The sequence below is a fragment of the Tursiops truncatus genome, chromosome 8, assembly GCF_011762595.2.
Source record: "Tursiops truncatus isolate mTurTru1 chromosome 8, mTurTru1.mat.Y, whole genome shotgun sequence".
NCBI classification, from domain to species: Eukaryota; Metazoa; Chordata; class Mammalia; order Artiodactyla; family Delphinidae; genus Tursiops; species Tursiops truncatus.
The window spans coordinates 21,759,471-21,775,914 of NC_047041.1; the positions used below are offsets into that span (position 1 = coordinate 21,759,471).

The 16,444-nt window shown below is 41.9% G+C and overlaps 1 protein-coding gene across 1 annotated transcript in view; it reads left to right on the forward strand.

Moving 5' to 3' along the window:
* Positions 1–806: 806 nt before the first annotated feature.
* The window catches only part of ARHGAP20 (Rho GTPase activating protein 20), a 146,828-nt gene continuing 131,190 nt past the window's right edge, over positions 807–16,444 (forward strand). The window contains exon 1 of the mRNA XM_019941924.3: positions 807–1,118. Coding sequence (XP_019797483.1) covers positions 1,014–1,118 — 105 coding nt within the window. The 5' untranslated portion in view covers positions 807–1,013. The remainder of the gene's footprint in view (positions 1,119–16,444) is intronic.

Consider the following 16,444-nt stretch of genomic DNA (forward strand, 5'->3'; position numbering starts at 1 on the left):
TAGCCTTTAAAAAATTTGCCACTATTTGGGCTGACAGGAAGTTATGCTCTCAGCGCAGATATCTGATAAACACTTCCACATATTGTAGCCTTCTCAATAGCTAAGCCAAATTTCAGAGTCCTCTCCCTGCCGCATTTTCCTTAATTGCGCTTGCACGTCTGGAATGCCCGGGTCTCTGCAGCTCGCAGAGAAACCGCCGGTGCAAATTGCGCAGGGCTTGCTGCCGGGCGGCTGCAGAGCCACCGCGGGCAGGCTAACGTGCGGAACCGCACGACAGGTCAGGCGGCGCCGCGGGCTTCCCATGTGCGCGGCCGCGGCCCTCTGCAACGTGCGACTCCGTCCCCGGCCTCCCGGGCGGGGAAGGGGCGGGGGCGGGGGACCCCTCGGCGGTCGGCCGAGAGCTAGGCAGGAATCGCTGCCACTCCTCTGTTCAGGCTGAGGTCGCCACAGCTGCGCCGCTCCACGCGCTAACGGGGCGCCTTCCCCACGGGCGCGGCGCGGGAAGGGATGGGGTCGCGTGCGAGTGGGCTGGGCAGCTGGAGAGGCGCGCATCCACGCTAGAGGCCTGCGTTCGTAACACCGGCCGGTGAGCTCCTTCGGGCTGGCCCCACTCGGAGGCGCAGACTGAGAAGGTCGGTCGGGCGCCCGTGCCCTAATATATATCTAGAAGGGCGCGCCTCAGGCCGGACCGGCGCGGGGAGGGCCGCGGCCGGAGGAGGGCGGCCTGGGGAGGGCCCAGCGCGGGGCGCCTGGCGCCGAGGGGCGGGCCCGAGGCGGGGCGGCCGCGGCGCTGACGGGCGGTCGCCGCCGCAATCGCCTGCAGCTGCGGTGCCGAGCGCGGGTGGCTGTACATGGCCCCGACGGGAGGCGCGCGGCTCACACTCGGAGCCCGGCTCGCTGCTTGAGCTCGGCGCCCGCCTCGGCCTCGCGCGTCCTCGCCCGTCCGGCCAACGTCCCACGGACATGCCCGCGTAGCCTCCTCCTGGGCTGGGATTTGCTTGAAAGTCCTCTTCATGGAAGCGATGTCCCCTCAGCAGGAGACTCTAGGGGGGCAGCCGGCGCGCTCCTCTTCCCTGACAGGAGTGTCTCGGATCGCGGGCGCCCCCGGAACCAAGAAGGTGAGGACGCCGAGCGGGGCCCGGCGCCCGCCGCCGCCGCGCGGGCCGAACGCCGCAGGGATTTAACGCTCGAGGCCCGCGTCATTCGTCTGAGGCCATTCTCGCCTTCCCGTCTCCCAAGTTACCCCGTCACCCCCGGGTTTTTCGCGTCTAGAGTCTCAGTCGCTCTCGGAGCGGACCCGGCAGCCTCCCTCCCCGTCTCCATCCGCCGCGGGACCCGCCCCCCCTCCCTCAGGCGGGGCGCGCGGCCCGGGTTTGGGGCATCGCCCTTCCCGGCCCCTCTGGGTGCCCAGCCCCGGGGTTCCCTGAGGTACCCCGGGAGCTCACCGTCCCTTGACGGGGTCAGCTCTGAGGTCGTCAGGGCAGCGGCGTCCGCCCGTGTGCGGCTACCGCGCTGAGGAAGGTAGGCGGCCGGGCTGCGGCGCCTGCGGGGCTCAGCCCCTCACCTGGACGCGGCCTCTCCGCGATATTTTGCTGGGGGTGGCCGGGAAGAGGTGCCTGCGCCCCACAGAACGACTCCCGGTCGACGCCCGGGGACGCGGAGGGCCGGTTCGGCTTGGAATTGGGCTGGGTGGGGCGGGTGGGCTGCGGCTTAGGGGCCTTCACCCTACGCTTGTCCCCTGGCCCTCGGGGCTTGGCGGGGCTGGAGAGGGGTTGGGTGTCGGTGTGGGCGTGCGGGCGGCGCGCGTGGCCCCTGACAAAGCTGGGAGGAGGGATGCGGGCAACAACTTGTAGCGTTCCTTTCGGATAAACACGGCCGCCGAGCGGCGTGCCGATTCCGATGGGGTCAGGTTTCTTTGGAACGGTTCCCTCAGCAAGTGCACGTGGCCGCGAGCTGCCGGCCTCTGCTGCTTGGCTCTCGGAGGAATTGATTCGGGTGTTTTTAGCCGTGTCTGCCCTCGCTCCTCCCCTCCCCCAAAACCTAATATTTGGCTTTTTTTCTCTGTGTCCTGGTGGTTCCCTTCCAGCTTCTGTGGAGAAAAATTGGGATTAGAGGGATAACCTAACTCATCCTTAAGAAATATCTTGAGGCATTGCATTTGCATCATTGGAACCTTAAGGGGCTACGCAGGCTCCCCTAATTGTCCGGATCTTACTGCCTTTCATGACTCTTCCCAACAGGATCCTGGGTTGGCTAGAGGTCAGTGGAAGAGTGGTGAGATCGGTGCAGAGTAAAAGTGTGTGTGAGCTCCCAAGGACCTTGACCGTGTCGCGGAGCCATCTAGGAGTGTCAGTGAACTTGATGTTGTATCGGCTGTAGTGCTGGTTCAAGCCTTTGATGTATGGAGGCTGCGGTTTGTCCTTGTCGCTTTTCCCCTTCAGAGATGCAGGGAGGGAGGGAGAGAATTTACTAGGTTAGTGCTATATGAATTTTCAGTAATTAACATAGGTTTTAAAACAGTTTTTATTCCTGTAAACTTGAGGAATTGGGGGAAATAAAGTATTTGTATTCCAGAACAGATCTCATCCTTTTTTACTAACGGTAATTAAGCGAGAAAGCATGAGAGTAGCTTGATCAATCAAGAAGTACTTGTCCTGGGCTTCCCTGGTGGCGCAGTGGTTGAGAGTCCGCCTGCCGATGCGGGGGACACGGGTTCGTGCCCCGGTCCGGGAAGATCCCACGTGCCGCGGAGCGGCTGGGCCCGTGAGCCATGGACGTTGAGCCTGCGCGTCTGGAGCCTGTGCTCTGCAATGGGAGAGGCCACAACAGTGAGAGGCCCGAGTACCGCAAAGTACTTGTCCAACAAATGAAGGGTTGCTGGGCATCTTAAGCCATTGTCCTTAAGATGCTGTCCTTCATTATAAAACGTAATGATTTGTCACATTACCAATCTAGTCTTTTCCTTTTAAAATTTTGCCAGTCTGGTCTTTCTACAGCTTTTTACTCCCTTTAGGGTGAGAGTGAGGTTGAAGAACTATTTTATTTTGCTTTTAATATTTTTTTTCCAGAAAAGTGCATCTCTGCCTGTTTTAAATGTTAGTAGGCATATCTGTTTGATTTCAGACCTCCATAGCAATAGAAAATAATAATAATAAAAGAATATTTCCAAATTGTAGCTCACAGAATCATTGCCATTACACTCTCATGGACCACAATCTTTTTGTATCCCCAATACTCAACAGATTGATCTTTTATGTTTCATCTTGCCTTTTTAGTGTTTGGTAGTCCTAGTGAGTCATGAGACTTATTTCTTAAAAAGTCTACTATATGGTTGTACTGTTAATTACTAAGATTTGGATCAGTGTTGTTTAAACTGCCAGTTACAATCAACATTTTAAAAAATGAAATAGAACAGAAAATATTGGCACAGTGGTAAGGGTAAAGATTGCTTTGTGTAACTTTTTTCTCTGTTTCATTTATATATTTGTGCATTTTGGGCAGCGATGTAAAATGTGTTTCTTACTGAACAGTCAGAATTTTTTTTTAACATCTTTATTGGAGCATAATTGCTTTACAATGGTGTGTTAGTTTCTGCTTTATAACAAAGTGAATCAGGTATACATATACATATATCTCCATATCTCCTCCCTCTTGTGTCTCCCTCCCACCCTCCCTATCCCACCCCAGAATTTTTACAGTTTCCTATTTGTGAAATGAAAAATAACAATAGTACCTAAGTCCTCAAGATAGTTAGGAAAATTAAATGTGAAGGAGAGTGAATATTAATATATAATAGCACTCAATAAGTGATGGCTCTTATTTGTACTTCCGTACCATGTCTGTAATTCACACTACTATGTCCCAGTTGTTCAAGCTAAAAATCTAGAATTTGTTTTCAACTACTGGCATTTATTTCCTCAGTCTACAACAACCATCAGAAAGGCCAGTCGAATATCACTTCAAAACATATCTTGAATTTCTCCACTTTCATCTCTACTGCTGCCATTGTAGTCGAAGCCAAACCACCACCATCTCTCACTTGAACATTTGCAGAAGTTCCCTAACTTGTCTAACACATTTTTTGCTTTTCCCTGACCTAGTCTCCATTTAGAAGCACCAGAATGATCTTTAAAAATTTAAATTGATCGCGTTCCTCACTGCTTAAAATCTTGTGGTGGCTTTCCATCATATTTAGAATAAAATTCAGACTCCTGTACTTAGCCCTCCCTACTTCATTCCCCTCATCTGCCTTTTCTGCTTTGCTTGTGTATTCTCCAGCCACATGGGCCTTCCTTTTCACACATTGAGTCATCACATTCATTCTGCTCTGAGGCTTTGGTGTTGCTATTCCCTTTTTGTCTTCTTTTTTTTGCCACGCATCTTTGCAGTGTTGATTCTTTCTAATTGTTCTGATCTTAGGTTCTCCCAGAGGCCTGTCCTGACTACCTAAATGGAAGTTGCCTCTCAGTCATGTTCTGTACCTTCTGTTTTATTCTCATTTTAACATTCAGCCTTGCCTTACATATTATTATTTACTTCCTTGTTGTGTTACCTGAACTTCTCACCAGATTGTGAAAACCATGAGAATAGGGACATTATCTGTATTGTTCAAGGCAGCTGCCTCAGTGCCAAGGACAGTGCTACATGTTAGATACTCATTAAATATAAGCTGGGTTACATACGGCAGTGAACAGGGACAGATATGCCCCTGTGTTCAGAGTTTATGATTTAGAGCAAGATCAGCAAACCTTTTCTTAGAGAGCCAGCTAGTGAATAATTTAGGTTTGTAGACTGTAAGGTGTGTCTGTTGCAGCTACCCACTATGCAATTATAGTACTAAAGCAGCCATAGACAATATGTAAATGAATGGGCACAGCTGTGTTCCAATAAAACTTTATTTAGAAAAACAGGAGGTGAATCCCTGGTGTTGTTTGCTGACCTCTAGAGCATGACTGTTGACTAGAACTTTCTGCAGTGAGAGAACTGCTCTTTTTTTTGCTTGATTTTTTGTGTTTTTTTTGCAGTACGTGGGCCTCTCACTGTTGTGGCCTCTCCTGCTGCAGAGCACAGGCTCCGGCTCAGCGGCCATGGCTCATGGGCCCAGTGGCTCCGCAGCATGTGGGATCTTCCCAGACCGGGGCACGAACCCGTGTCCCCTGCATCGGCAAGTGGACTCTCAACCACTGTGCCACCAGGGAAGCCCGAGAACTGCTCTTTATTTACAGTGTACAATTTGTTTCTTTGGATAATGCATTATGGATAGAATTCTGGATAATTCTTCTGGATAACATATCCTTGAGCATATCCACGTTTGGGCAGAACAGTTTTTGTGAAATGAAATGGCAGCACATATTAGAATAATTTCAGTTAGGGATGATTTGTGTCATTTTCAAGCCCCTGACCCTTTGGTTTCACATACTAATTGAAAAGTCTTTAAATAAGGTAGGTTTTGGGGAGGGAAGAGAGACTTACAAGCACAGAAAATCAGTCAAAGCAAAAGGATTTTAAAATAGCTCCAACATTTAAAAATGTAACAGCTACTATTATACACTTCATTCTGGCTTTTCTTTCTACATTCTCTGGGTCCAAATCTGTTTATAGCAGTTTATGGTACAACACCCCTGAGAGCCAACTTTAAGCCATGTGTGTGTCTTGCAATTGGGGTTTGAATGAAGCAACTTTGTGTGTAAGACTTGGTTTTATTCTTTAATACTGAGAAAAATATTATGCTCATGGTTAAGCCAGTATCCTACCGAATACTTTTCTGATGTTATTCACAAAATGAGTGGCATAAAATCAGGTCCATGAGATTGTTTTGGCTGGGAGCAGTCTGGAATTATCAAAAACTGAATTAGATCAGAAAGAGCCTGTTATCACCGGTGTGACCTCTGAACTTCTGGCTGTACTTCATTTCTTTGTTTGTAAAATAGGGGTAATAATCCATATCCTGTATATCTCACAAAGTTGTTTTTTATGGGTCAAAAGAAGAAAGAATATAAAAACACTTTCGAAAAAAGTGCAGAGGCCATTAGTAATTTTTACCAGGTGATATCTGTAAAGCAATAAAAAAAGTTTTATTTCATTGGATTTAATACAAGAACATTTACATGCAAATGAGTGAATGCTATTTGTTTTATTCAGCTCGGGTTGCTGTAACAAAATACCATAACCTGGTGGCTTAAACAAAGGACATTTATTTCCTGCAGTTGTAGAGGCTATGAATTCCCATGATCCGGGTGCCAGCCAATTCAGTTCCTGCTGAGAACCCTCTTCTTGGCTTCCAGTTCTTTCTGTGTCCTCACATGGGAGACAGAGTGAGAAGAAAGAGTAAGGAAGGTGAGGGGGAAGAAGGGGAGGGAGAGGTAGTGAGAGAGATGGAGGTGGAGTTAGATATCTTTGGTTTCTTCTCATAAAGGCACTAACCTTGTCATAGGGGCCCCATTCTCATGACCTCATCTAAGCCTAATCACCTCCCATAGACCCCACCTCTTAATACCATTACATTGGAGGTTAGGGCTTCAACATATGAATTTGGGGGGGGGGCGAACAAGTATTTGGCCCATAACACTAACCATCAAAGCAGTCACCCTTGAATGTCATAAATATCAAATATTGTAAGGTAGAAACTGGAGGAAAAAGATAAGAGTTTACTGTTTATAATATACGGAAAAGTAAAGGAAATTTTTCAAAAAACTTCTTTAACTAAATGCCTAACTATACATAATACACATTGATTATAATATATGGAGTAGGCATTATTAATGTACTCTTAGAGAGGAAGGAACTGAGCCCTGCCAAGGCTGCATGTAGTAAGCAACAGAGCTGGAATTTGAACCCAGATCTTCTAACTCTATTTCTCTTTCCAACTAGATTATAGATGCATTTTTTATTGTTTATAACATAAGATGTAGGGGAGAGTAGATGTGAATTTTATATAAGCAGTTGAACAAGCCATATTTGAGAAGTTTTTCTCCTGAGAGATAATTTCGTTCTTTAGGGAGCAGAGTCTCTACATTCTCCGTGTACCACAGAATATTATGTTCACTGCTGCCATTAGGTAAATGTTAGGTAAATGTATTAGTCAGGGTTCTCCAGAAAAACAGACCAGTAGGAGTCCCATGATTGCCATCTGCGGAAAAGTCGGTGGTGTAATTCACCACCATCTTTTCCTGAGGACAGGAAGAAATGAAATGTTCCAGCTGGACAGTGAGGGAGGAAAAAGGGGCAAATTCCTCCTTCCTCCACTTTTTGTTCTGTAAAGGTCCTCAAGGGATTGAATGATGCCCACCCGCATTGGGGAGGACAACCTACTTTACTGAGTCCACCAATTCAAATGCTGATTTCATCTGGAAATGCCTTCACAGACACATCCAGAAATAATGTGTAATCTGAGCATGCCATGGACAGTCAAGCTGACACATAAAATTAACCATCATAGTAAATATTGACTAATAGTGACAATCAGTGACACAATCATTGCTATAATTTCTTTGGAAGTTTGTGATCTTTATCCCTTGGTATCTGTCATCTGTCATTTTCAGATGTTTTATATAAGGCACTCATATTTCAGGAGCTCTTTAGCCAGGCCTGCTTTCCACATTAATGCTGTTGGAAAACTTGGCATATTCTCCAAACTCATAGAAATACATTTCAAAGTTATGTGTGGATGCACAGAATCCTATGCCTCAGTTGTTTCCACCGTGGAAAATTGTGTGTGGGAAACCCAGCTGAAACTCTCAATTCAGTAAGCATTTTGATATCATGAATCTTGAGTGTAGGAAAACACTTGCTTCCATAGTCATCTTCACTTAAAATGTGAACACAGCAGTGCATTTTAACATAGCAAAAAGAAAAATTAATTTTCATGACTTTGACATTCATATATTAGAACAGAATATGTTGTTTTTTATGAAATGAAAGTTAAAGATACTTTATTTTTACACATTCTTTACACATTTGTGTAAAAAGTAATTATTAATTTTGAATATTGAGTCCTCAAAGTTAAACAGAGAGTTGTAACTTATAGACTGAAAATTCACAAGTCACAGATATCTAAATGGTGCAGTTGCTTTTTGGTTCTGAAATGAAGTTTGTTGTGAAGCAATTTATAACTCTTTCCCTTCACCATTCTTCTGATTTAGGGTTTGGTGAAAGGTCTGCGGGATAAGAGGTGGAACATATTCAGTAGACTGGGAGAAGTGAGACAGCTGATAGCATCTTCAGAAAGTGAAAACTTGAACTTCAATAATTTGGGTGTCTGAATTCTTTCACTGTTCTTATCCTGCCATCCAGGACTTGGTGGTTCTTCTTTTCAAAGTAAAGATGTCTTGTGCCTTATAGGACCACATACAACTTAACAAACATCTGTGATTATAAAACTTGCCTTCTTAGAAGGTATCAGTAGCTGAAAATACACTGGACTTCAATTTAAATTGCTGCTAAAACATGTTATAAACTATACAGTGTCACAAAAATAAATAGGTATATAATATCAAGGTTAGATATGTGTGTGTTTACAAACTTATATATACATACACTCATATAAACAGTGCTTTGAGGACATATATGTACATTTTATTATTGTGATTTGATGGAGTTTCATGACTCATACCCCTCAGTCTCCAGGGTATTTGGCAAAAACCTCTGTTACAGGCTGAATGTTTGTGTCCTCCCGAAACTCGGATTTTGAGGCTGTAACCCCCAGTATGATAATACAATTGACCCTTGAACAATGTGGGAGTTAGGGGTGCTGACCCTCCACACAGTCAAAAATCCACTTAGAACTTTATAGTGGGCACTCTTTATCCATGGTTCTGCATCCACATGTTCAACCAACCTCATATGGTTTAGTACTATAGTATGTATTTATTGAAAAAAATTTCATATGTAAGTGGACCTGCACAGTTCAGATCTGTGTCCTTCAAGGGTCAACTGTATTTGGAGATAGGGGAAATAATTAGCTTAGAAGAGGTCATGAAGTCAGAATCCCCATGATGGGATTACGGCCCTTATAAGAGACCAGAAAGCTTGCTCTCTGTGTACCCCATGTGAGGGTACAACAAAAAGGCAGCTGTCTGCAAAGCAGGAAGAGGGCCATCACCAAGAACTAAATCTGCTGACACCTTGACCTTGGACTTCCTAGCCTCCAGAACCATGAGAAATAAGTTTGTGTCATTTAAATCATCCAGTCTGTGTTATTTTGGTATAGTAAGTAGCCTGAGCTTGCTGACTACCTTTATTATTATTTTTTAAGATTTATTTATTATTTATTTATTTATTTACTTTTTGCTGCGTCGGGTCTTAGTTGCGGCACACGGGATCTTCGTTGAGACATGCAGGATCTTTTGTTGCAGCGTGCGGTCTTCTCTCTAGTTGTGACATGCGGACTCCAGAGCACATGGGCTCTGTAGTTTGCGGCATGCGGGCTCTAGTTGAGGCATATGGGCTTAGTTGCCCTGTGGCATGTGGGATCTTTGTTCCCTGACCAGGGATGGACCCCATGGCCCCTGTTGCAGGGCCGATGTCTTTGAGATATGTCTCTGCAAATAAGTGCAGCAGACATGTACGGAAGACAAGAAAGAAATAGTTCATTGCTCACTAAATTGTACAGATTAGCCACAAAGGATTAAGAGTCAAATTTGAGTAAGATAATTTGTAAATTTGATTAAACATTTTTTTCTATCTTTGAAAGTTTAGAGTTCTTAAAAGCTTTCCTCAAAGTCCTTATTTTAACGTTATGCTAATTTTAAATGTTTGAAAGTGACTTTAGTACATTTGACTTAAATTCAACTGAAATGCTTGAATTTTTTTCTTCATAAAGTGACTGGAACAAAGCAAAGTATGAAAAATTGTAGTCCATCTGACTTAACTCTTTCATCCTGGTCCTTTCTTTTGCTAGGCTTTTTTTCCTTTAAATCTCTATGAGAACTGAGAATGACCAGATTCAGAGTGATCTAGAGGTTCCAAAAATAGCTCTGTATCTCCTGGTTGACACGAAGTTAAAATTCCAGTGAGAGACTACATATAGGTTTCTTTTTAAAAAATTTTTTTAATTAACTAGTTTATTTTTGGCTGTGTTGGGTCTTCGTTGCTGCACGCGGGCTTTCCCTAGTTGTGGCGAGCGGGGGCTACTCTTTGTTGTGGTCTGCGGGCTTCTCACTGTGGTGGCTTCTCTTGTTGCAGAGCACGGGCTCTAGGTGCATGGGCTTCAGTAGTTGTGGCACGCGAGCTCTAGAGCACAGGCTCAGTAGTTGTGGCGCACAGGCTTAGTTGCTCCGCGGCATGTGGGATCTTCCCAGACCAGGGCTGGAACCCGTGTCCCCTGCATTGGCAGGCGGATTCTTAACCACTGCACCACCAGAGAAGTCCTACATATAGGTTTTTAATATAAACAGTGTTGTATGCGTTGTTGAAAATAAAAGAACAAAACTTTTTTCTTCGATAACCTGCTTACAATCTTATTTTCCTACGTAGGCACACTTGCATTACCACCTTAAACCCTCAGGTATTGGTAGCATTAATTCATTGATTCAACACACAGCTATTGAGAATTTACTATGTGGAAATACTGAGTAGGGCACTGGAGGAATAGGGAAGAAATAGTGGCAAACCACAATAAGCAGGTGGGCATATTCCTCAGATCTCTGAGGAATTCAAATGGAGAACCACTCAGATATTTTGTACAAAAACATGTTGGACAAAAAACAAATAAGTAATTTCCATTTTAATGTAAATATACTTCAGGTGATTATTATATGAGTAAGGAAAATTATAGCTTCTGGCTATGAACCAGTTTGCTGGGCTGGAGCCCAGTAGTTTAGTAGTTTGGTAGTTAATTTTTGTTGCTGTTATTTTTGTTTTTTTCATTTTAACAGCCTTGTTGAGATATAATTTATATATTATTTATCCACTTAAAAGTGGATTCAGTGGTTTTTAGTATATTCCTAGAATTGTGCATTCATTTCCACAATTTTAGAACATTTTCATTACCACAAAAAGAAACACTGCACCCGTTAGCCATTACATCCCAATTCCCTCATCCCCCAACCCCCAGGCAAGCACTAATCTAAGTTCCTATAGATTTGTTTATTCTGGATATTTCATTTAAGTGGAGTCATACAGTATGTGGTCCTTTGGGACTGACTTCTTTTAATTAGCATGATGTTTTCAAGATTCATCCATGTTGTTGTACATTTCATGGCTTCTTTTCTTTTATTGGCAAGTAATATTCTATTTTATGGATGTACCACATTTTGTTTATGCATTCATCAGTTGATGGACATTGGGGTTGTTTCCACTTTTTGACTATTATGAATAATGTTGCTGTGAACATTCACGTACATGTTTTTGTGTGGACATATATTTTCCTTTCTCTTGGTTATATACCCAAGAGGAATTTCAGGATCATATGGTAACTCTATGTTTAGCCATTTGCAGAACTTACAGACTGTTTTGCAAAGTGACAGCGCCATTTTATATTCCCACTAGCAGTGAATAACAGTTCAATTTATCCACATTCTCACACTTGTTATTTATTTGTCTTTTTTATTGTACCCATCCTGATGAGTGTAAAGTGGTATTTCAGAGTTTTGATTTGCATTTCCCTGATGGCTAATGATGTTGAGCACCTTTTCATGTGCTTATTGGCCATTTATATATCTCCTTAGGAAAACTGTCTATTCATATCCTTTGCCCATTTTTAAACTAGCTTACTTGTCTTTATTGAATTGTAACAGTTCCTTAAATTTAAATATGCTGGATACAAATCCCTTATCAGATACATGATTTGCAAAAATGTTCTCCCATTCTGTAGGTTTTCTTTTCACTTCCTTAATAGTGTCCATTGAAGCACAGAAGTTTTAACCTTGATGATGTCCAATTTATCTGTGTTTTTTTGTTGTTGTTTGTGCTTTCGGTCATATCTAAGAAACCATTGCCTAATCCACGGTCACAGATATTTCTGCCTATATTTTCTTCTAAAATTTTTATAGTTTCAGCTCTTTTAGATCGTTGATCCATTTTGAGTTAATTTTTGTATATGGTGTGAGATAGGAGTCCAACTTCATTCTTTTGCATGTGGATATCCACTCCCAGCACCATTTGTTGGCAAGGAATTAAGTTGCCAACAAGTTAAAAGAATCATCAGACAAATGTTTACCATGAAACTCAATGGTAATGTAAATGTCAACACTATGTCAAAAGATGTAGTTTGCAATGTACAAGGATGATTCTACCATCCAGTTCCATAGCAAATGCTTATATTTCCTTAGTGACAGCATTCCAGCAGAACCCCTTTAAGAAAGTTTGTTTATGTTTCTGTGTGTGTGTTTGGGCGCAGTAGTGTAGATGGGGACAATGAGTGGATTTTTAAATTCACTTAAAACCTTCATCTATTGAGTATATAGTTTGTATCAGGTATTGTACTAGGCTCTAGGAATGCAAAGATAGGTCTGCTACAGAGTAGAATTTCAGTAGTTGTTGAAGGACGGGAGAAAGTTTGGAAATAAGATGTAGTCCTTGCTCTCTAGAAAGGGGCAGAAAGATAATTATAATATAATCTGAAATGCTGTAACTGAGGCATAGCTGTGAAGCAAGTTAGGAACACAGAGAATTCAACATTTAGTTCATCCAACTGATTAAAAAAAGAATTGAAGTGGAAAGCACCTTGCACGTTAGCAGGTAAAGTTGCTACAGTTTTGTGTTATTATTGAAACATGAAAGAAAAATGAAGTGTAGGCATTTGGGTCTCATCTTCACTTATGATCTCCATTCATTTACTCTTTGGCAGAATAGTTTTTTTGCCTCTGATACTGAATATAGCTGCAGAGGAGACAGCTTAGAAAACCAAAGATCTAATTGCTCTCTAGTGCTTAAACCTTGGCAAATGGTACAAAATCAAGAAAATCATTTCTAAAAGATTAATGCAGTTGATTTTTTCCCTAATGTTTAGTTTGTCAATTTAGAAGATTACCTTTTAAAAATTACTCAGTTTCAGAATGGCATCCAATGTTTATGAGTTAATCTCAATATAGACATCAAGCACTTGGGCATTCTGAAAAACCACTGTGGATTACAATTTTTAAGCTAACAAAGAAACCTACACTGTTTTAAACCTATTTTCTGTTTCCTGTGAGGCAAACGATCATAGTTTTCCCTGTCACTGAACAACTGGGAAATTTGTTGGTGCTGGTACAATATAAGTATAGCCTCAGTCTGTCCTGACAAGTTTGTAGTATTGTACATTTAGAAAGGAATCGATAGTCTCCTTCTATTTCCATGTATTGTATTTCACACAGTTGTTATAAACAAAAAGAAAATCCAAGTCTTTATTGCCTGAAAACAGATTCTTTGATAGATATGTGAAGTTTTTTGAAGTCACCATTGGTTCTTTGTTTTGCTATACTTTTGAGCAAAAGAAAGAGATATGTATTTTGAATGAATTAATACCTAGGCTCCCATTATATTGACAACTCTTAAGACTTTTTATTACTTACAAGAGAAATGAATCCTACAAATTCTAAATTCATTTTGTATATAATGTTTATTTTCTAGCATATCCAGGGTGAATCTTTGGTAGACACCTAACATGAGAATATCAGAAGTAGAAGGGACCTAAGAGACTATGTAGTCCAAATTTTCTCATTTTCTAGATACAGAAATGGAGGCCCACAGGGGTGTCTGAATTGCCTTAGGCTGCATGTCTCATTAATAGTGGTGTAAGTCTCAGTACAAACAATAGGACCTCAAATAAAAATAATATTTTGCCTGTAGTTTGATTGCATTCTCTGAATATGAGTCTACTAGATGATGTAGATACACTCAGCATTTGACTTCTCACACATCTGCCAATTTTATAACTAAGAAAACACAATCTAATTACTATATACAAATATATATAAATGGTACACTACATTAGGTCTCCCTGAAAAACTCCTATTTTAAAAGAACCTTTACAGAAGAAAATTTGTCACTCTTCTTTAATTATCCATTCTCATGTTTAACAGCCGTCAGTCTCAGAAAGATTTCCTTGTATGGGAAGGTTTCAAATTTGGAGTCCATGGATCCCTCAAGAATCCTTGTTGGGTGTTTCTGAACCCCTTGAAATTATGTTCATAATTTCATTCACAGCTTTTATAAATACCTTGAAGGATTAACCTGGATTCTCAGTCTATAGTATAGCTGCATTTCTTTTCGCCTTATCTTCTTTGGAAGACCCTTGCTATCCTCTGTATAATAACTGCATTACTTTGGAGATTTACTGTTTCCAAATGAAGAATTTAAGATCATTTTAACTTGTCTTAGGGTTCTTTCTTTTTTTCACATTTTAAAATCATTTTTATGGCTGTCTTTTGAGCCCTTTCCAAATTCTTTGTAAACCCGAAAACCAGGGAGCTCAGAATTAGAAATCATATGTTAATGAAGATCTTGTTTAGGCACTTGGATCTGCTAAGAGTGGTGTCAGAGGATTAGGAGCAGCAGAAGTAAGACTGCTGAGACAGGTCCAGCAATGTGGCCCCTGCTCAGGTAGGCTAGGCAGACCCTCAAGGTCAAAACAGATCGAGGGTAAGGGGCCCAGGTCAAGCTTAAAGGATTGGGAGCATTTCAAAGTTCAAAGCGTAGTAAATAGATCCTGAGTAAAGGGATTCAGGATAAGGAGTAGGAATCAAACCTAGACCTGAAGGTGAAACAGAATCCTGCAGAAAATCTGCATAGGAACAAACTGCCACCTTTCTAAGTAAAATCAACCTAATCTTTCAGAATTGAGACTCTTCATATGGGGACAGGCCGCTGGACTTTGCAATACAAATACTTGTCTCCTAGATTTCCCTTCACCCTGCAACCTCTACATTCACACTGGCCTCAGGATGTTAGATTCCTGAGAGTTGGGTTCCCAGGAGATGTGACTAATGGAAAACAGTAGGATAGGGCTTACGAGCTATAATATATAAAGTAGTTTATCAAAATCACTGGGGTTCGGAGGGATTAGAGATTCTTCTGGGAATCTGATGAAAACTGTGGGCTTTCTCTTCAGAAGGAAGGCACCAAATACTATCATGTAAAAAATTTTATACAATTTAACCTGCCCTGAAACTGATTCATGGTTAATAACTCCTGATTGAGAAGTATGGTGTTCTATATTTCTTACCCATTTGTTTCCTGTTCTTTATTAATGTTTTACGTAATTGTTTCTGTTGCTGTCTGAGGTATACTGAGGAGGTTTGGGCATTTAGTTTTCATGTGTGAGCCAAAAGATTAATGGAGGGAACAGCAACACTGAGGCCATGGCACTGAATATGAGTCTACTAGATGACATAGATACACTCAGCATTTGACTTCTCACACATCTGCCAACAATAATGGGAGAGATCCATGGGGGCATGGTGAAACTGGGGGAAAAGAATTGTGCCAAAGTCTAGTATCCCCTTCTCACTAGATGATTTTTCTTCTCTTCCTTAGGATGATCTAGGTTTTATTAAGAAGCAATTCCTTTATGAATCATGTAATGAGAAACTGATACTGAGCCACTTGGTTTTATGTGGGGTTTTTTTAGAGCATCCAGTCCCAAGCATGGCTGGCTTAGGCCCTCAGGCAGTGGGTGAGACTTCTGGCCAGGAAAGGGTGAGAGAGTAGAGCAGGAAGAATGCTTTGGTGACACAACCTGAACTTCACTCATGGCTATTTGTGACTGTATTGTAAATTTTCACATTTATATCCAGTGGCAGTTCCTCTGACTCTATCTAGAGGTGTTAAATCTGTAAGATTGAAAATTTAGAGAGTAATTGTCGGGTTAATTCAAGTTGAATAAAACCTCACCACAAATTTTAGGTCCTGTAGAACAAAGTACCTGAATTATCCAATTAATTCTATATTTATATACCACTTAGAAAAGAAAAAAAAATCTTTTTTTTCTTTAAAGTTACAGCAAAAAAAAAAAAACCTCCTTTGAAAACCAGATTCCCCAATGTGTAAATATTTAAATTTAAATGTCTATTAAATGTGTAAGAAATCTAGTCTCCATCTTGTGCTTTAACTACTTATCTTCTCCATTTACTTGATCTCTTCAAATTCTGTCTGTCCCTGAAGCCCAGTTTGGGGCCTACCCTACCAGTGAAATAGATCTAGTAGAACCTACTCTGATGACGTTTTAGAGTATAAATTAGATAATCCAGTCCTGCCTTTGGCATAGGGCCTGGCACATAATAAGCAGTAAAGCTGCAGTTGATGATAATGGTTATGAGCTGTTTTCCCAAATACTCTAGTCACCATTTAACCACCTTGTTCTCTGACCATAAAAAATACTTACTGCTTGTACCACTTTTTGACGCTTACTATCTTAGTTTAGATGTTATTATTTATTTCCAGAATAAGATTGCAAACTCCTTGATAGGTAAGGATAGGCAATACAAAACTTGCTGAGTTGGATTGAAAATAAGCATTTACTTGC